The following is a 20855-nucleotide window of genomic DNA, read 5'->3' on the forward strand; positions in this document are numbered from 1 at the left end:
TGTAATAACGCCACCCGAAGTTCTTTTTCCTTTAAAAGGCTGCGAAACGTTGATATCTAGATAATGGCCGTATTGCTTTCTTTAAAGCGATGAGTATCTAAGATAGATGATTGAAAAGCTAGCAGACTGATTTAGTTATTGATTATAGATAACATGGCTCTGCGGGCCCCACATTTTTCTTTTAATTTTTCAAACCAGGGTCATTCAGATGCCGCAGATTTTCTACAGCCATATATGAACGATTTAAGCGCATGGTATAGACTGCTTTATAACGTGACTCTTAATATGGCAGCCGTGGCGTTTTTCACTTCACCGTAAAACTTACCAAAAAGACGGACGTTACAGACGAAAGCCCTTTTCGCTCATTCGGCTAAGCGCTGTGACAAATAGCAGGATATGAAGCACGTGTACTGCCGCGGCCAGAATAAGGGGTAGCACGCTTTGGCCTTCTAATTCTTCCTTTTGCTTGCGTAGAGGAAACAGGAGGATTTGCTGCGTTTATGCCAAAGCGTAAGAACGGCAAATGCTTGTGCAGGTGTCAAACACCGCTCAATTTTTCGATAGGTAACGCAGGAATGGAGTCTGATCTCCGAAGAGTGTTACTCTGGTCGCGACAGTACGTTTATGAGCGCGACCTCCTTCTGAAACACATTCTAGCCTTCTCTTAGTTCGAGGCTTCGTATGATCTAGACATGCAGTAGTGGAAATTTCAGGTTTTTCGTCTGCGACGGTGACGAAAGCCTCACCGCCGTCTGAAAGGCTCGCCACAAAGACGCGAGATAGAAATATGTCGCTCTCTACAGGCGGAAGGAAACTTATGCGGGGCATGTTTAGTGGCGTACTAAATGGCTAGACATCTTACCTCAGTTTGTGCTTTCCGTCACGGTGAACACTGCATTAAAAAATTCGCAGTGGTAGCTCTGGTTAAACCTGGAGGATTGCGAAAGCAACGAGGAGAGAGAGAGAGGCGATGGAGAGCGCGCGGCAGCGGCGGCGGCCCCGGCACGCTAGCTATGCGCCGCTACTGCGCATGCGCAACTGGCGAGCGCGGCGGCAGCACCTCTGAGCCACCCGCGCAGCGATGGCGGCGGCGCGCCAGCTGTGCGCCGTCCTCGCGCATGCGCAGTATGGCCTTGCGTCAGCTCCGCGACATGGCTCGGCGTGTCGCGTAGTGTTGCTTTCGCAACAAAAGGCGACTCTCTGAACAGAGCGCATGTGCCTTGGCAAGAACGTCGACATACCCGCCTACGCAGGGGTTCATTTTTTGTCGTATTGAGCGGCGCTGCGTGCCTCAACGCATGGGATCGCGTTGACAAGAGCACGCCGCTGCAGAGTGCCTCATATTGTTTAACTGTAGGTGTCGGAGCCCTCGTTACTGCTTTCGTCCTACTTATTATTTTTTTTTAGACACGGCTGCTTTTCGCTAAGCTTCTTAAAAATTTCGGCTTGATTCGCACCACGCTTCGTTCTCGAGATTCATCGGACAGAATTTGGGGCGGAATCGGGGCGTGCATGCGCAGCGCCGCGCCCGCCGAGTTCAAAGCACTGCTGTGCCGGGTAGTGGGCCGCCACCGGAGCCAGCCCGCACTCGGTCGGGCCCAGCGCCAGCAGAGAAGCTTCCGCGCCGTTGTCACAATAAAGCCGGCCACGTGACGGCTGTTTTTCCCCGCTCGTGGGGCCCCGCGTGCGGGCCACCGGCGGCCAGCGCGGCGCGGGGGAGCGCCGACGCATTCCGCGCGCGTTCCCGGCATGCTCGGAAAGAAGAGCGTTGCATACCGACTGCAGGAGCTGCTCGGAGAGCTGTTGAATGCGCGCCAAGCCGTCTGCATCGAGCCGCATCAAAGACGTCCTCCGGCGCTCGCCTGAAATAGACGCACAACAGTTGGCCACACGTACGCCCTGCCCGCCGCGTGCCCGGTCGCGCTGCCGCAGGGGGCAGACGCGACGTCTTTTAAAAATCTGTTCTTTTCTGCCTTTATTATTTACTTCGTCTTTTAGCTGCCACTGGACATTCATTGCAAGTCCAACAAGGTGCCCAAAAGGTTGATGGGATAGCTGAGTAGGTGTTAACATTGGCTGTCTATTCCATGTTTATTTCTCATGAGTGCGTCACACATACAACGCCTACGTTATACCAGATACACACGTGCAGAGTGGTTTCTGCTTATTTGCGTGCTGTAGTTACGCATTCTAAAAAACAAACAAACAAACAAACAAACAAACAAAGAGTGCACCAAAAGATGGAAACCATTATTTTTTGCCGAGATAAATAATTTGTTTAAAAGAAAGGATATCGGTTTTGCTTTCATGTAAAAATATTCGTATGAATTATTTTCTATACCAAACGTTTCGTTTTCTGTTACGTAATGGCCGTGGTCGGCTTTCGAACTGTAACATGTAATCATCAAGAAAGACTTCGGCGACTTCCTACCGTCGGCGTCACTGCTGTATAGGTCCGTGTTCATAGCTTGCAGCTCCTTGACCTTGTCTACGATGTCCCAGATTAACGCCGCCTGCTCCTGGCTGTGCGAACGGATGGTTTCCTGCATGTGGGCAGTTCCAGAAAGGGACGCTCAGCACTACTTTCTTGGGCGATAGTAAAAATAACAGGTGTTATAATGCAGCCGAAACAAGCTTCTGTAACTCAGTTCCCTCTTCTTCGTATTTCAAAATATAAACGAATGTCCACTCCCTTCTCGTACCGTAGAGCTTGGCAATAACACTGTTGGCACTTCTCTACTGCTGTGCTACCGTTTTGTGCTGTAGATTGCGCAGAAAGGGCTGTTTTTGTTTTTGTCTTTAATCTCGCTCAGTGTGTCCACTCTGCTGTTTAGGTTTTCGTCGGCTACCATTCGTTCTTAATACAACTGACGTGTTGTGTTGCGCATTATACTACTGCCCTGTGCGTCACTGGTTTTAGTTGTGTCGTTTTTTACTATAAGTGCATGTTTTTTTTAGCACTTAATGTGCCAGCTATGATGTTTTTGTAACTTCTGTGGGAAAGAATAATTGGTTTCACTGACAGCCACTACCCTTTCCACATGTGTTCATGCAAAAACAGAAAATTCAAATGCAAGACAACAGCTTGGGTGAAGGGCAGTATAATCATAGCACGAGGCATGATACTGCAACTTTTGCAACGCATGAAGCACGTGCTATGCTTGACAATGCAGTGAAGTAACGAGCTGACTTCTGAGCAATGGAGTTTAGTACTATGAAATTTAGTAGTCGTCTAGGGTGGAGGATTTTATTAACAATTTACGATCTTTGCGTCATATCATTTTTGTAACAGTATGCGCGTAGTAAATTACATAGTCTTTATCGTAAAGATACAGAAATCAACACATTTTGCATTCTATTGTACTTTGCTTCAGGCAGAAATAAGCAGCCGTGCGCAAGAGTACTAACTCATCCTCGCGACTGTTTAGTCTTTGTTAGATCGTCCCTGTAGGTTCGCACGTCTTTGCACACACTCAGATGGGCCTTACGCTGTTAAGCAACCGATATACAGAGGCGGAGAGGATAAGTATATAGACATCAGTTTTATTTGTCTCTAGTGGAGCGAATATGCTAAAAAGATTGACCACATGGTTCTTAAAATATTTAATAAATAAATGAACAAAACAAACTAAAAATACATAAACTCTCGGTAGACATTCATAACGTCCTTAGTCGAAGTGATAGAATGCACTGGGCAACACGAATATTTCCACAGCATGGTAACAGTTCAAATATTGCAAACTCTTTACAGACTCTTCGTTTGTAAAAACCACTGGGCTATACAAATATTTCCACAGTAATCTAACAATTAAAAAAATAACGTTTTTCAGCGACAACATTTTTGTTATATTTTTTTGAGGTCAGGATGCACGATATGACTGCCTCGTCCCCGGGAGCAAGCCTTTTCTGTCAAGAACGGGGAAAGAGATAGCAAAACTAGTGTTGTGTGGAGCTCTTCATGCGAAAAGGAATAGTCGGAGTTACAGACAGCTTGTTTTGAAAGGTACGTTCATAGATGATGTTTCGGGTCAAGACATGATTTGGGTGTTCGGGCGGTTTCGAAGTCTTAAAAAACACTATGCACCAATGGAAAACCTGTGCTTATCAAGTAGCCATTCATTTGGTTCCACATAGATACTTGGAACAGGAGACGTTTGAAAACCTCCCGTTACCAGTCGATTCCCCTCGTGGTGAGCTAGATATATTTTGTCGTTCTTCTCCGTTGATGGGAGACAAACCTATGCACCCGCGGTAATTTAAGGCAGTGCTTCAGGCTGTCCTGTTCGTCCAACTTTTAAACAATTTCAGTTATTTAGTCGATTTGTCCGAAACCGTACGAAAGCCCGAAAAAATTTCAAGGGGGTGGGGGGGGGAAGGTAGATTCCCCCCCCCCCCCCTCCGTCACAGTCGGCGTCTTTGGTTGAGGCCAAGGACAGATCACCGCAGTGCTCGCGCAACGAGGAAGCCGTAAGTATTCGAATATTTGACTAATTGACCATGTGTCTTTCACCTCCATGTCGTCTCAAGCATGCTCCGTAAAAACTTGAACGGGAACATGTTCGACGGAACTCCGTCTGATTGGGACAGTGGTTGAAAAGGAAATCCCAACATTTTTGGAGCGACTTGGTCCTTTTCTCAGGGGCAGGGACTGAGTTGGTCCAAAAAAAGTTGGGATTTCCTTTTCAACCCTTGGTGTATGTCGGAGTCTCCTTCATATTTCACACACACGAAAAAAAAAACATAACCAACGAGGTGAGAGAAATAGGATGAGGAAAGACGAGAAGATTAACCAGAAGATTGTTTGACTACTCTGCATTGGGGAAGGGAAGCGAGGATGCAAAGGGGATAGAGAGGGTTGATGTAACCACAAAGCAAAGCGAGCGAAAGAGGTCATTCGTAAAGTACTGTGCACGGTGCTTACCTGCAGCATTTTGCGCTCCTCTTGAAGGCGGAAGTTGCACCTCTCCAAGTCCTCCAGCCGGTAGCGGAAGTCCGCGACAGCCTTCAGGGATGCAAGGGAGCCTCTTTGTGCACCTGCTGGCCGGTGTGCATTCCAAAGGCTCTCTCGATAGCGCTCTGTGTTCACATGTGACCCATAACTAGTTAGAAACGTCCGCAGTGGCGCACTAATATCGGGGACATTGCACTGTTCAGCCGGTTTTGCACTGACCAGGAGGTGTTCACAACTTGCCGTGTGGTACCATTCACCCCTCCCAAGCGCTACTGTGCAGGCTGAGTGGTTTTGTATGGTAACGTGCGCAAGTACCGAAACCTTCGGCTCTCCTTTTCCACTTAGCTGAAAAATCGCTATATTTTCGCGCTGGGGTTAAGCTGCTAAGCAAAATGCTTAGCTCTTTTTGTTCCTTTAGTGATGCATCCACTAGTCATGATTGTACGATTGTAACTGAGCCTCTTATACGCGCATCCACTGCGTTTGAATGGTCATAAATGTAGCGCAACAGGAGTGTTTAGATGTTTCTTTGTAAAAAGGAGCAATGGGGCACGATCATGACGAAATGCCACCTAGTGCTCCGTGAGGAAAGCACGTCATCTGAATATTTGTACAATACTTGTCACTCGCTTTACTTGACGCAGCGACTGTACGAACAGTCTGAACACCAGGATTGACCTCACCCACGAGTGAAACCTTCACAGACGTCACTAAGTTGAAATGCATAATGCAAAGAACGCAGTGCCACGGTTGTGCAGTGCCAGGCAAGAATGATTAAATCGTCACAGGAGTAAATGAACCTCATGGGCTCGTGCCTGCTTTAGTTGGTCGTTGGAACTACCGAGTACCATGGTGCACCACAAGCAGACGCGGTATTTTTATCCATTTCATGTTGGGTTACTGTATCGATGACGACGGCCACCTTCAGACGAAATATTATCTTTAGCTGCACTAAAAGCGACAGCACTGTCGGGAGCAATAGTGGTGCATGCCATGTGAGCTTCGGTTAGACTTCACTGCCGCGCCATCTTACGACAGCACCAGCTGTCGAGATAGATAGCAAGGTTTGCATTTCATTTCATTTCATTTCATTTTATTACCTTAAAGGCTCCAACAAGGGGTGCTACATAAGGGTTGGTAAGATAAAAAAAACATAGTTACAATAATAGGAACTTTTAACATTTTCAACAAACTGTGATGGGCACGTGACTACAGCAACGCTGTTTGGAAGGTCGTTCCATTCTGCAGCTGTGCGAAGAAGAAAGGAATTTGAAAACGTGACAGTGCGAGAACGATGACTGGCAACTTATAGCTGGTGGCTGGTGCTGTGGGATACGCGTGCGGGGGGAAGATAATAAAGTGCGATGTGCATAAAAAAGAGTAGCCGGACACGCATCAGATAGTGTATAGCACAGCCCTTTTGTTCCCGACAGTATAATTAGGTTGCTAATGCTATTACATTATGTGGTCGCTTTAGCAGCATGATTAGAATCACCTGCTTGCTTTGTTAGAGTTTTTTCAGGCATTTCGACTTGACATGATCTAGGGAACAAATGTTATCTGATCTGCAGTTAGCTGGTATGATTGCTAGGGTTGTACGCTTATTTCGTTCACACTGATGAGTTCAGTCTTTGGCTTTTTTTTTTGAAAAACTGTTTCCTTCAAGAAAACTTAAACAAACGAGTCAGTCGTCAGGCTGCGCATGAGCAAAAAAGAATGTCGAGAAGACAAATGAAAGGAGAATTTAGGGAACCAATTGCAACTTCTAGAAGTAAAACGTTACAACTGGTGTTGACGAGAAAATTTCTGTGAAAAGCTTAAGCAGCGACTAACATGATTTCCAGCAAGCCATGCTCCTATATACGTTTGCAAGGTTTATAACAGTAACGTGGGAACACTTGAAAGGTAGAAATGCAATTCTATATAGCCAAGCGAAGTGTCTACAGCTCTGCATGCCCTGGCATTGAGCTTAACTGTACTTCCCTTCCAAACAAGTGCTTATATTCTCGGTGAAAAATCTTGTGCTCTTCTCCGCCAACCACATCGGCATTGCTGAAATTAATTTAAATAGGGCGAGTCGAAAAAGGGGTTAAGGGAATCAATGGCTCATCGAACAGCTGGCATTAGGCTTTTACCTCGGCAACTTCCATCCTCCATAGTCGGAAAAAACAGAACTAAAAGAAGGCAGAAGGAAAGATAGACAGAAAGAAAGGAAGTAAGAAAGAAAGAAAGAAAGAAAGAAGGAAAGAAAGAAAGAAAGAAAGAAAGAAGGAGAGAAATAAAAAAGGAAGGAAGGAAGGAAGGAAAGAAAAATGGCGAGCGAAGGAGTTCATTGCGACTTCGTAAAAAAAAGCGTGATAATACAGGAGTGTAAGAAGGAATACAGCTCAATGCATTCCTGCTGTCGCCGTTCCTGTGGTGCAGGCAGGGGCATATTATTTTTATTTCCTTTTCGGTTGCCCCAACCTATTCTTTGTCGCCGTTCCTCATCTGTCTCTGCGCGCATGCAGCATGGATGACTTCGCATACTGCTCACGAACAGCTCGTCATTTTCAACGGCTGTTCACAGTGTCGTTCAGGAATGTACAACAAAACATTTCTTTAACTCACCGATTTCTTCTCGGTGCCTAGAAGCCATGAGCTCCAGCCGCTCATCAAGACGCTCCAGATTGGCCTCCAGGCGTGCACAGACATTTTCTTTAGCCCTTAATTGTTCCAGAAGGAGCATGTTCTCTTCCAGCAGGTTATAGTAGCTGTCCTCTGAAGGTTTTGTCTCGCCTGCCTCTTGGCATGGCTTCGTTTCGAACTGGTCGTCGATTTCCCCGGAGCCACTGTCAATCAGCCAGGTCACTTCGGGATGCGCGAATCCTGCTTCTGCGGAGCCAACGCTGACCGTCCGAGGCCTGGCCGCCACGTTGTCATTTTTGTATTCCGAACTGCACAAGTCCGGCTCGGAGTTTGCTCGAGAGCGCGAAACCTCCTTTTTTTCTTCAGGGGCCAGAAGAGTCTCGGGCTTCATGGAAGGCAACGAACTCGTTGAAGCCCTCGAGTGCTGCGCGTTGCTTGGCTCGGCGACGCTGGACTCGGACCTCGATAGGCCACGGACGTTGCTGGGCAGCGCTTTGTCCCCGTTGCGGCACGTCGTCTGAAGGCTGGCATCCAGCAGCGCTATGGTGGAGAACTCTGGCACGACGCCCTTTTTGGTCTCCCACTCGTACAGTTTTTTGGTGAAAGCGTTGGAGATCCCTTCGAAACGAAACTCCCCAGCCGATGTTCGCACAAGCACCTCGTTGCTACTGGCCGGTGCGTTAAGGAGCGCCTGGCGAAGCCTATGCAAACGCACTGAGCGCTCCTGGAACTTGTGCGTTTCTCGAGAAAGCCGCTCCTTTTCACGTTCCATCTTCTGCAGTTCTCGGTTTACCCAGTTGAGGTCCTTCTTCTTTTCCGGCCGAGGTGCCTTGGTTTTGTCTCGCGGAACTTTGCTCGCAGCCACAGCGGCGGTGCGATGCGGTGCCGAGGACTTGCGAACGGGCCTCGGACTTCTTCCGGACTTGGCAGCCTTCAGTCTTTCCCATTCGAGTATTTTCTGATTGAAGTCTTCACTGAGGTTCCTTTGCAGCTCCTGAACCAGGCTTGACACTGGGGCAGTGGCAGAATGGCATAATGGAACGGCGTTGCTCGGAAGTACTTCGCTGACATCTTCGGAACGTTGGGGTGCCGCTCGTTCGCCTGGATTGCATAAAAGAAATGCGACCACGTCATTGCAAACTTTAATACACCTGAAAAAACGCCTAAGTGTCTATGGTTGAGTGAATGATTGAGATTTTATTGAAAACTGTTTTTAAGTATCGCCAGCCTTCCGCAATAATGATTTTATGGAAGATAAAAATGAAATATATAATACAGAATTTAATAACAAAATGTAGTTTCAGGCCATATCAAGCGCAGATACCACCAATGAACACAGCATAATTTTTTAGTTCTTACGCTCACCTGGGAAAAGGAGCTAGTTTTATTAACATATCTACGTAAAGGTTCATGCGAAGAGTATATTGCTAAACCACTTCCAAATGACTGCCGCATAGCGCACTTGACGAATAATGCACAGGCATGTCCTCGTTTGAATTTGGCCCGATAGTACAATAACCCAGCCGTAAACGTTAAAAGGCTCAATGAAAAAAAAACAACGACAGCAAATTCATTGTTTTAGTAATAGTCGTTGCAGTACATGAAGTGCTCAACCACTGTTTTTTTTTTTTGCTTGATGAGGTACACTGCACCGCACCTCATGGTCTTGAGTGCTCGCTCCCCGCCGCCCTTTTGGCTGGTAATTAAAACTCTTAGTTTTATTAAAAACGTCGGAAGAACAACTATTTGCCGTAAATGGGTAAGAAAGAAGCAGCAGTGCGCTGCTCATAGCTACAACGAATGGAACGCACCTCGGCCAATCCCCTACTGCGGGTATGTGCCACTCCACCAGAGGCCAACAACAACGAATACCAGGTCATATAATGGTGCCGCCGAAAAGAAGGAACCAATCTTTCCCCCAATGCGCTCATTTTCACACCTCTTGAACTGACAGTATCCATAAGGGAAGATTCCCACGCCGAAAAAGACGTCTTTGAAAATGCAGAATCAAGGAGTGGCGTCTTGATGAGATTTTGTGAACAACATTTTGAACAGATGTCTCTAAAATTTGCAATTCTCGGCTTATACCGGTGCCAGCCATGACACAGGCGCTTTAATACAGCGTTTAAAATAAAAACTGGCCTAAAAAAAAACATTTGTTGCATGCGTAAAACAGAGCTGCCACTACTCTGCACATTCATCCACTCGGGAGGCCATGTTATGGCCTCCCTTAGCTATGAGTTGCAAAGGGCTGTTTTGTGCGCCACGCTGTAATCCGCTAAATGATCGTAGTTTTTACACAGAAAGAGCATATGGGCTGTGGAATGATCCACAAGCGAAAAGTTTGGATTTGGGAGTTCTAATGTTCTTATTGAAGTTTACCAGATTTGTGTACAGTTCTTGATACCAAGGTTCACTACCTCCTTTCTTTCAGTCTTTTCTTTTATTTCCTTGCTTCTGTTTTTTTTTGTTCTGCGTCCTACCACTGGCAAATAGTAGACAGTGATTTGTTTTTTATCATCTCCAAGTAATAAGTTTTTTAACTGCATCCCTGTTCTTGCCTAATCTCGCACATTATTTTTTTTTGTTATTTCTCAGTGTTAATCTAAATAATTTTCTCCAAAAGCCTGCGAAAAATAACGCTAACAATCCATTTTTATGAAATAAATCAAATCGGTCAGTAACATTTTCGAATAACGTTTTGATCGCACCTACACAAACGAGAAGCTTTAACGTTAAACGTTGATATACCGTAAGTGCACTAAGAGCTCACGTGTTGTGAACACGGCTTACACTTTTGCAGAACGTATACGTGAAAGTGAGGAAGGGCACAAACCATCATAGGCAGCTAGGTCATCCAAGTCGAACACGACCGCAGTGGAGACGGGGCTGGATGGGTTAGATACGCCGGGTAGCTCCTCTTCCTTTTTTTCCTGGCCCGCTCCGGTGAATACTTTTTTAACGCGATTCCAGCGAGACTTGCGCTGTGACTGCGGTGATTGTGGCGATGGGGCGTTGCTTCGCTCTGAAGCAGCTAGGGTGAGTTTTGAAGACTCGTCTTCGGCCGGGCATGATACTTGTTGCCGAAGCCTCGTCTTTCGGCTACCTTCGCATTCAGCGTCGAGGTAGGCCGCATTCTGTATATAAGTGTGCGATTTGGAGTGCTCTTTCGGTAAAAACTGCAAGTCATCTGACGTTCTAGAGTTTCTCGCAGATGAACCCTGCTGGTCGGAGGTCTTGCGTCTGCGCACGTCTCTCCCCCGCGACGCCGAGCTGTCTTCTGGATCACTGGGTGCGCCACCGCTTGTAGGGTCCGAGTCTAACCTCGCATCCACTCGAAACTGCGTCTGGCAAGAGCCGGGCTTTGCAGCTCGTGGAGGATACTGCCTCTTGACGGTCTCACGGCCCGTCTGGATGAGGTTTTTCACTCTTCCCCACGCGCTCTTGGGAACTTTCTTGCATAGTTCTCTTGAGCCGTAAGAATCGCCAACGTCCGGGTACAGGGAGTCTGAATCTGCAAAAAAAGCGCCGAGAAAAATGTCGTTCGACGGGGCGTCTAACGGCTCATAAAACATTTAGTTTAAGATTGTAACATGCCTCTTGCCGGCTTCCTATCGTATGCTATTGACACAAGAGCGAGCAAGCCTGTGATCGCTGCGAGGAAGTCCTCGTGAAGAGCGCGAAAAAAAAAAGCAACGCCTGAACGACTGCCTCAACTCAAACGGTATTATGTTGTACTAAATAAAGTGTTTTAGCTATGGTCTATTACACAGTCTTAATAGAGAGCAATGATGACGTAAATATGGCTTTTAGAGAAATGTATAATTTGATGTCAACGTCACATTGTGAATACAAAAGTTCAAAACCGAGCATACCTTTTTAAACAACTTTTTTACGAAGCCCCATGGAAATATACGAGTAGTTCAGGATTATCGTTAGTTTGCAAGCCTCAGATTGGAACCAGGCAAACATGATGCATGCTGCGTTAAACTGTTCTCTTTGAATTTATGCTGTAGTTCATATTTATTGTCATCTTTTATTTATTTTGCGTTGTGAAGAAAAGAACGGCGGAGGGGCTTCGAACGCAATTCGAGAAAACTTTGCGCCCGTATGGATACGCGAAGTTCTAAACCACATGTTCTCATGTACATCGAGCAAGATGAAAAAGTCAGTAGTCCACTGATGCTTGGCGTCCAGAAAATAATTGCGGCCAGCGAGTTCTTGATACGCTAAATTTTGCAGCCGCCGCGGTGGCTCAGCGGCTATGGTGCTCGGCAGCTGACCCAAAAGACGCGGGTTCGATCCCGGCCGCGGCGGCTAGAATTTCTTTGGAGGAGAAATTCTAGAGGCCCGTGTACTGTGCGATGTCAGTGCACGTTAAAGAACCCCAGGTGGTCGAAAATTCCGGAGCCCTTCACTACGGCGTCTCTCATAGCCTTAGTCGCTTTGGGACGTTAAACCCCATAAACCAAACCAAACCTAAATTTTGCTGAGCGAAAATTTTACAATGAGAAAACACCAAAACTAGCTGCAATGTGCCAGAGGAAGGTTTATGAGGTTTTCTTTTTCTTTTTTTTTGTGACTGCGGTCTTTGAAAATACTGTAATATGGGTCGCAAGCGATCCGCGGAGCACATTAGCTTTAATTTCTGGACTATTTCGGAACCTGGGCGTTTAAAATGTCGTGAAAATACTTTAAAGCTAAGTAAACTAAACCGCTTAGGCTTAGGTGAAACTATACTTTGCAATGTCTGCACGGCAAGGCTCTTTTAGAGTGGTTTTACGTACCTAAATGGCACTGGCACTTGGTGTCAAAGGCTGTCTTTTTGCACCCGTCTCTGAGGCCAGTTGGAGATGTGGGCGAAGACTTGCGGCGCACGGGTTCAACAGGTCGAAGGGTAGCGTAATTCGTGCTGGCTGCGGACCATGGATCATTCGTGAGGTACACTGAACTTACATGCAACCAGACGCAGATTGCTACGGGACGTCAGTGAAAATAAAAACTATCTCTCGGTTCTTCCACACTGGTGATATTTCCAGCGTAGCGTAGATCAAGAAAATAGAAGCGACATTACGCTGGGAATATTCTGTTAACATTGCTCTGCACTGATTACAGATGGTTTTAACTTATCTGAGCCACGGAGCTAACGTTACAAAGCAAATCTTGTGCGTTCAACACGTCGTTCACTGGTTGTTTAGAAATCGAAACTGCGTAGGCCGGAGGTATTCACGAAAGAAAATCTTTCTTATTAGGATCAGTTTATGCGAACAGTGATAGATACTACGTAACATGTTTTGGGGCTCTTAACTATGCATATAAATAGCAGTTTCTGAATATTCGCAGGCTGAATGATTATTTTCGGCTCAAGGTGTTAAGGAGTGGCTATGCTCAGAACCAAATGACCATACAATATTACAAGCAAACCTAGAGGCTATTCATGAGTGGTGCATTCGATGGGGAATGCAACTAAATGCACAAAAAACAGTTCTGTTGCGAGTTACAAGGAAGAAAAATATCAGCACCTATTCTTACTTGCTTAACAACAATATTATAACAGAAGTAGACACGCATAAATATCTTGGTGTGACGCTAACAAATAAACTAACTTGGTCTCCGCACATATCCGCCATTTGTTCTTCCGCTATTAGTAAGCTGTGGTCCCTAAAGAGGAAACTTAAAGGTGCACCTGTCGAAGTTAAGCTATTAGCTTGTAATGCTTGCATTAGAGCCAAGCTCGAATATGCCTCCATTGTATGGGAACCGCACAATAAGAAGGACATATTGCAGCTCGAGCGAGTCCAAAGAAAGGCTGTCCGGTTTATTTTTAGCAAATATAAAAGGCACGATTCTCCTTCCTTATTGATGCGGCAACATAGTATAGAAACATTGGAATCCCGTCGAAAAATTAGTCGGCTCGCTTTTTTGCATAACTGCGTCTCAGGTACGCTGAGGTTAAACTTGCCAGACTGTGTTAAGCCACATTGCACCAGGAAAACTCGACACACACACCCTCACTCCTTGGCTCCAATTTTTGCACGAACTAATACCTATAAGCATAGTTTTTTTCCCAGGACTACCAGTGAATGGAATTCCCTGCCTTCGCACACTTTCGCAGCCAGTGACTTTGTTAAAGAACTGGAGCGTCAATTCTTGCGCTGTTAATTGTACTTCGCTCGTTATGAAATTTTTGTGTGAAATTTGTTTCTGACCAGCTACATGCTTGTTAATGTGTACTCATGTTTTTGCCGCGGATGCCCCTCCTGCCTGGGGCATGTATATGTATGGTCTGCAGTATCTGCAAATAATAAGGTTATTCGTGGATACGAGCAAGTCACATATAAAGATTAGACGTGGACGTTGATACTGCAAAAGATCTCCATGGTCCAATGATTCTGGACAATGTGAACTCCCCACCTAACGGGTTCACTCAAACAGCTTAAGAAAATCCTGTTGCGCATAGAGTGTGCAGACGCAGAGTGCATAGCGCATAGAGTGTTGCAGAGTGCGCTTGTCAAACTATGGACCAATTTCTTTGACATCACAGTCATGCAAAATGTTGGAACACGTCATTCATAAACACATCATGCTTTTTCTTGAATCCAATAATTTGCTAAAATTCAGCATGGGTTTAGGCGCGGTTTTAGTACGGTAACAATATTAACAGAATTCACTCATGATATATCACTTAACCTCTATGTCAGCAACCAAGTTGATGTCCTTGTTATAGATTTCTCGAAAGCATTCGATACTGTTCTACATTCCAATCTTCTTGCTAAACTAAATGCTGTACTAAACAATCCTCACTTGGATGACTGGATTTCTAGCTTTCTCTCAGTTCGTATCTTATAATTCTCATTCCGCTGCTGTTGATGTGACGCCAGGAGGGCCTCAAGTCTCCGTCCTTGGACCGCTACTCTTTTTAATTTATATAAATGACTTGCCACATAACATTTCTTCTAACATTCGTCTTTACGCTGATGACTGTTTTATACGAAGTAATTAATGGCCCTAATGATCATCGCCATCTCCAAGAGTCATTTGATATGCTTTGTAGTTGGTGTAGCACCTGGCAGATGAGAATTAATTTCGACAAAACTGTCCTCATGTCTTTTTGTAACAAGTCTTTCGTTTCCCTTTTTAGTTACTCTTTCAATGGCCGTGTGGTAGATAGGGTTTCTCAGTATAAATATCTTGGTGTAATATTCGCGCATAACATGTCATGGCCTAATAATATTGATTACGTATGTAATAAAGCACTAAAAAACTAGGTCATCTGCGACGCATGCTACCCAATTCACCAAAAGACACAAAGCTACTGTTGTAGTTGTATACAACTCTAATCCCCCCTGTTCTTGATTACGCAACTGTAGTGTGGAACCCGTGCAAGCAGTTTGATATTAACATGTTAGAAGCAGAAAAAAGTTGTGCGTTTTATATGTCATCGTTATGATCGCAATTTCTCTCCCTCTTCTACACTTCTTTCATTGAATTTAACCACGCTCTCCGTCCGTCGCCACATGAATCACTAAAATTCTTACATTGTATCGTCCATTCCTCGGTAAGGCTCTCAGATAACCACTACATTAACTTTGCACCATTATCATCCACAAGAAGTCATCACGAGCTAAATTTGATGCCGTATTTTGCGCATACTGATTTGTTCAAATTCAGTTTTTTTTCCCGTTCAATAGAAGCGTGGAATTCTCTACCTGGGTCTATTCGTTCATGTCCATTTCAAAGTTTTGTAACTGCCATCGAAGACGCATAATAGCTGAATATTCCTACCGTGTCGTTAACAGTTCCTTTCTTGTTTCATATTTCTTTTGTGATTTGAACTTTATTCTAGCACTCACTTTGTACAATTTTCTGTATTTTGTTATCTTGTTGCGTATTTTGCATTTTGTGTTTTTCCCACTCCTGCCATAGCGCATATAATTGCGCTGCAGTATAAATAAATAAATAAATAAATAAATAAATAAATAAATAAATACTCTTTCCAACAGCAACGCGGAAATTAAGGTGCAGTGCGGTTCTGTCACAGGTGCGTCTCACACTAAAGCACGTGACCATCTAAGATATGCCTCGCCGCGGTGGCTCAGTGGTTATGGCGCTCGGCTGCTGACACGAAAGACGCGGGTTCGATCCCGGCCGCGGCGGCCGAACTTCGATTGAGGCGTAATTCTAGAGGCCCTTGTACTGTGCGATGTCAGTGCACGTTAAAGAACCTCAGGTGGTCGAAATTTCCGAAGCCGTTCACTACGGCGTCCCTCATAGCCTGAGCAGCTTTGGAACGTTAAATCCCAATAAACCAAACCAAACCAAACATCTAAGATATATTGTTCAGAATAAAAATTGCAATAGCTGTTATTCAATGGGATAAAAGTTCGATTCAATCCTACTTAGCGTGGCAAACGTATACCGGTATCTGACAGTACAAAATATTTCTCATCTTGTTGCGAAATCATACAGTTTCTGCTAATATGCGACAGGAAGAATAAGGCATTTACTTCTATAAGTCAATCTGTCCAAATGGAAAAAGGGGTATCGTTTTCGCTCTGGCGCGCCGGCCGCTATTTTTGCGCACATAGCATAACATTTGTAGCTCAGTAATGTCCCTACGTTTACCTTTCGTACAATGAAGGCGCCCTACGCTCGCTGTAAATGTTTTGCTCACGCCATTCAAAAATTAATGCGCCCAGCTCACCTTGTCTTAGGACTTCGTCCTGCATCCTGCCGTGGAAGCACTCCTCTGACCACGAGCACGACTGCGGAGGGAGATCGGGACTGCCAGCCTCCCAGGCCGCCCGACGCCCATCGATACTAGGGACGGCGAGACACTCGTCAGGGTACGACCCGCCATCCGATGGGCTTACCCTTGCCAGGGCGCCCTTGGAAGCGCCTTCGCATTCGGCTGCTGAGCGTTCCAGTCCCAAGGCTTCTTTTACTCGCGTCCAATTTGGGAAGCGCTTGCTTTTCATGCTCCTACTGTCGGCATAATCGTCCTGGGTCCCCACCGATTTGCTCCTTTCGCGCGATCGGTAGCAGTCCCTGGATCGAAGTGCCACCTGTGTCCTACTCCTATGCACACCGTCTTCACCCTCGGCCCTCGAGGCAGAGCCCCCTCCTGGACTCGGGGTCCGGTGCGACGCTCGGCGCTCTTCGTAGGTGTAGTCCGGATCCAGCAGCCTCTGCATGTCGTGCAGGTCCTTCATATCCTCCAGGTACTGTACACGTCTTTGAAGCTTGTGGTTCTGCTCCTTCAGGTCGCCCAGCTGTTCCATAAGCTTGCACAGGTTGTCCAGGTGGTCCAGTCCGACTTTGGGTTTTGACTGTACGAGTGCAAGGACGACACGAAGAGCAAACGTTTTTGGGCTGGACAAGAGGACACCTATTTGATGGCTTTCGGAAAGTGGTTGAATACGTGAATCGCTCACAGGAAGCCGAAGGATGATGAAAACGTAGAAAGTGGCGGCTCCTTTTTATAGGGTTTTAATATCAACGTTACTGACTCTGTTTTGTTTTTTGTTTGTCTGGTTAAAAATCATGTATTTGCTAATAGTAGGGCATTATACCAAATCCGCGAGCAGTTTGCAAGGCTTCTTCATTCTGAACCTTTTTGTGCTCAATGCCTTCGTTTTGATTAAGCTAAGACAAATGCACAGTGACGTCACTTTTGGTACGTGTGCTGTTCATTGTGCTGTATGGAAGAACGCAGACATCCAGTACAGCGTCTGTGATGAAGCCGTCACGTTTCATATCATCATGTCCAGCTTTCTCGGGAAATAATTTTGAAAACTGGAAAATGTAAGACACTACTATGGAAATATTAAAGATAATGGTCCATTATTCAAATATGTAGCAAAAACTTTATTTTACACTTTTTCCATCGATCGCATCGAACAGTTAAGACTGTCGTAGAAAACCAATGGGGAACGCTTTTGACGGTTGCAAAAACGTGAATAGAAAAAAATACAAGACTGCCGTCGGGGGATCTGCGGATATATTGATTGTTATAGTGAAATCTTACATTACTCAGAAGAAATTGCTTTCATAAACAGTTTCGCACTCAAAAAATTCTTTTGTCCAGAATTGTTGGGTATGAGAAGAGCTTGAAAAAGTTCACCTTAGCGCTTTTGCTGTGTCGTCTTGTCCTCTCCAAAGACTTTGATGTCGTTGGCGGCTCAGGGGGAAGACTCAGAAGGAATTCCATGAAATCTTTTTCGCAGTCCAGCATTTGGTCTTCTTCGAACGGGGGTGTGTCAAGTGGCTGTGGAGATCACGTCTTATTAGGGCTTTATTAGGTACTGGTACGGCAAGAGCCCCACGAGAAGAAACGTATTTCTGCGTAAGTGCCTCGTAATGTCAGCAGTATTTCCAAAAATTTCACGTAAATTACTTAGCTTCGTAGTCTTTGAAATAACTAAATTTAACAAGACTGTCAAGGTGCGTTACGACTATTTTAATTCATATACACTCCTGTCAGGCTGTTTCAAATACTGAGTACGCTGCGATTAATCGCATTGCGTTATTGTTAGTGATTGCGTATATTTGACAGTCCTCGTGTTAATATTACTTCTGTTTCATTCTCAGCGCCCAAGAAACACGCTCCTCATCTTGTTACGTTCCTCTTCCTCGAATTCTGTCATTTGCAATGTGCCTGCGGCCGTGAGAGCCCGGTGCTGTTACGTTAGTTTTCTCACTGACATGTTCAAGGCCTTACTGCCAAGCTGCTAGCTGATCCAGAGTCTGTTACATGCATGCTTGACAGATATTTAAGAAAAGAGGACACCATGGGTCGAGTATGTGTCGGGTGTATCAGTGAGTAATTTTGACATTGCTTTTCCTGACATAGCTATGAGGCTTTGTTCCGCTTTCGGCAGTAGCACCGCCGCTGTGCCCTTTCTCAAGCATCTCTGCCCTTCTTGGGTTTCTAAATGTTTCTTCGAAAAGTGACGCTTTTTTGCAGATGTTCGGACATCAATACATCAGTCACTGAGAGTAGCAATCTTTCGACTAGAGCTCTCCGGGAGGGTACGGAGCGCTCCAGGCTGGTAAGTAAGTCCGGAAGTTGATGTATTTGATGAAATTCAATCCGGCTGACATCAAGCCAGGAGCGTACTTAATCGCAACTGATATCTGTTACTGATATTCTGGTACCAGCTGCAGAAACATGTTCCAGTCGAATGCAAACAGAGACTAAAATAATGTCTACGGAATGTTAGATAACGAAGATGTTTTTTTTCGTAAACGGCTGCGAAGATGTTGATTACCAAAATGCGCATTCATGAAACAGCGAAATAGACTGTAAAAATCAAGACTATTCTGTGGTCGGTAAATCTTTGCTTGCCAGCTGAGCATTCTTTGCAATAGCAAAGTTGGAAATCTATATTACTTTATTTTTATTTTTAACCTGACGTCTTACCTCAATATTTCGTCACATATGCTTCACGTCACTGTTTCCTAATATATTCCTGGTTGGAGGTTTATAGCCAAGTATGCAGAAATTTTTGCTTCATGGCACAGTAAATTTCACTTCATTGGGAATTAGTACTAGAAGTAATCACAGGTGAAACTAGCGGCGTCTGGAGGTAGAAGGACCGTAAAGTCGTTGGCTGCTTCACTGATCGTTCCACATAAAGCGTAATGATAAATTAAATAAACTATGACTCTTTCATGACCGACACCGAAGAACTACTTTCTGCTGGTACAAAAGAGGCTTCAATGGGGTAAGTAAAATAAAATGCTCGAGCACAATTGGCGTCGTATCTTGTATCCCTCAGAAAAAAGAGCTTGTGCTGTTGAGAAATACCCCCTTGCACCGTCTTTCTGGTTGTGCCAATAAGGATGATATTGCGTAAAACTGGAGCTGCGGAAACATGCGAACGGTAGCAGCTGTTTTTAGAAACCGCCTTTTAGAAGCCTGGACTGAGGGCCGTGCATTAACTTGATTGAAGAAGTATGAGTTGTACAAGTGCCCCTTACCTTATCTTGAATATCGTGTCCGTAATCAGCCATCGTAGGTAAGCTGCGTCGCTTCTCTTCTTTCGTTTCTCTTGTCGAGCTTGATTCTTTGTGATCCATTGTGACCGTACATCTGCCGTTAATCCTGCACACACACAAAAAAAGTTGTCATGAAAGACACCTTGTTCTCAGATCTGGCTTTAGTGCATTCCCTAAACAAATATGTTCAGCATGTAGGAATAACAAACCAAATATGCATCTTCGCCCGGCTGACTCAAGTAGTAACACCTTGCAAGACTTTAAGGGCTCATCAGGACAGTGTGAAAAAAAAATATGATGGGCCCGAGTCGCGTTTAAAGAGTTCGATTTCATTCTAGTTAAGCTGATGGGAGAAGGCATCTTTTCGCGCTTCAGATGTTCCCAATTTTCCCATGAAAACGAGTTTGTCTAGACAGAAGGAAGGTGTGTATCGGCTTCAGTGGGAACACTGCGATATGTTCCCACTTATTTTCTTTATCTGCGAAGACACAAGGGTGCTTGCTTAAGCGCGGCTGCTATGGGGAGCCTGCGCTGCCCAGGTGGCACTGCAGTTATTCCACTATTAGACTAAAAACTGCTGCCGTCAGTCGCTTGGGCCGCTACAAACGCGAGGGCACATTCTGAACGATTGGAAGCCCGCGTTTGGTTGATAGCAACATTTGCCTCGCTTCTGTAGACATAACCCAGATAACTGACACGCACCACGTGTGGCTTCGACAGAGCGCAGAAGCTCACGCCAATAAGCTCAGGAAGGTGGCGTGAAATAGCACTACGAGTGCACCAAAAACTGCTTGCTTCTCTCGCTATGCTGTGTGTTACGGCGCTGCAATCGACACGGCAAACTTCAGCGCAGGTTCCCCATAGCCGCGCACTTGTTTCACAAAGAATACCACGAGCCGTGATGCGTATCAGCTCTTTATAGCATACTGGGCCACCGATTGCCTGGATGATTGCCCAAATAAAAGAGAGAGAGAGAGAGAAAACGGCGTCGGTAGGCTGTTTGGTGCATCCAACGCGCTGTTATATAATTCTAACAGATAGCTTGATGATGAAAATGTACAGGCAAGGAATAGGTTCGCGTGCAGAGTGAGCAGGCGTTTTTTGTTAGCAACGAAACAGCGGCGACACACGGGAAGACCAGTGAGATGAAGCAGAACAATCGCTGACTTGTAACCAACCATTTTTAGTGGAAAAAGAACGCTGAACTCTTTTTCTCAAGGTTGCGAACATTCTCATGCGTGTAATGCCCTTTCGGCAGGTAAATCCGGTTTAGTCT

The 20855-nt window shown here is 45.4% G+C and overlaps 1 protein-coding gene across 3 annotated transcripts in view; it reads right to left on the reverse strand.

Annotated features, from left to right (window-relative positions):
- LOC149351413 (uncharacterized) overlaps positions 1-20855 on the reverse strand; it is a 64375-nt gene that overhangs the window by 14354 nt on the left and 29166 nt on the right. For all 3 annotated transcript variants that reach the window (XR_016290590.1, XM_089580743.1, XM_089580742.1), the window contains exons 2-10: positions 19562-19685; positions 17703-17846; positions 16284-16908; positions 12367-12495; positions 10416-11093; positions 7562-8680; positions 4922-5076; positions 2432-2543; positions 1777-1862 (exon numbers count right to left, since the gene is read on the reverse strand). Coding sequence is in view for 2 of the 3 variants with exons in the window: in XM_089580743.1 (XP_089436869.1) it covers positions 1777-1862; positions 2432-2543; positions 4922-5076; positions 7562-8680; positions 10416-11093; positions 12367-12495; positions 16284-16908; positions 17703-17846; positions 19562-19660 (3147 nt within the window). In the remaining variant the exon portion in view is untranslated. The remainder of the gene's footprint in view (positions 1-1776; positions 1863-2431; positions 2544-4921; positions 5077-7561; positions 8681-10415; positions 11094-12366; positions 12496-16283; positions 16909-17702; positions 17847-19561; positions 19686-20855) is intronic.

Source organism: Amblyomma mixtum, chromosome 3, assembly GCF_055824585.1.
Source record: "Amblyomma mixtum isolate Tamu chromosome 3, ASM5582458v1, whole genome shotgun sequence".
NCBI lineage: Eukaryota > Metazoa > Arthropoda > Arachnida > Ixodida > Ixodidae > Amblyomma > Amblyomma mixtum.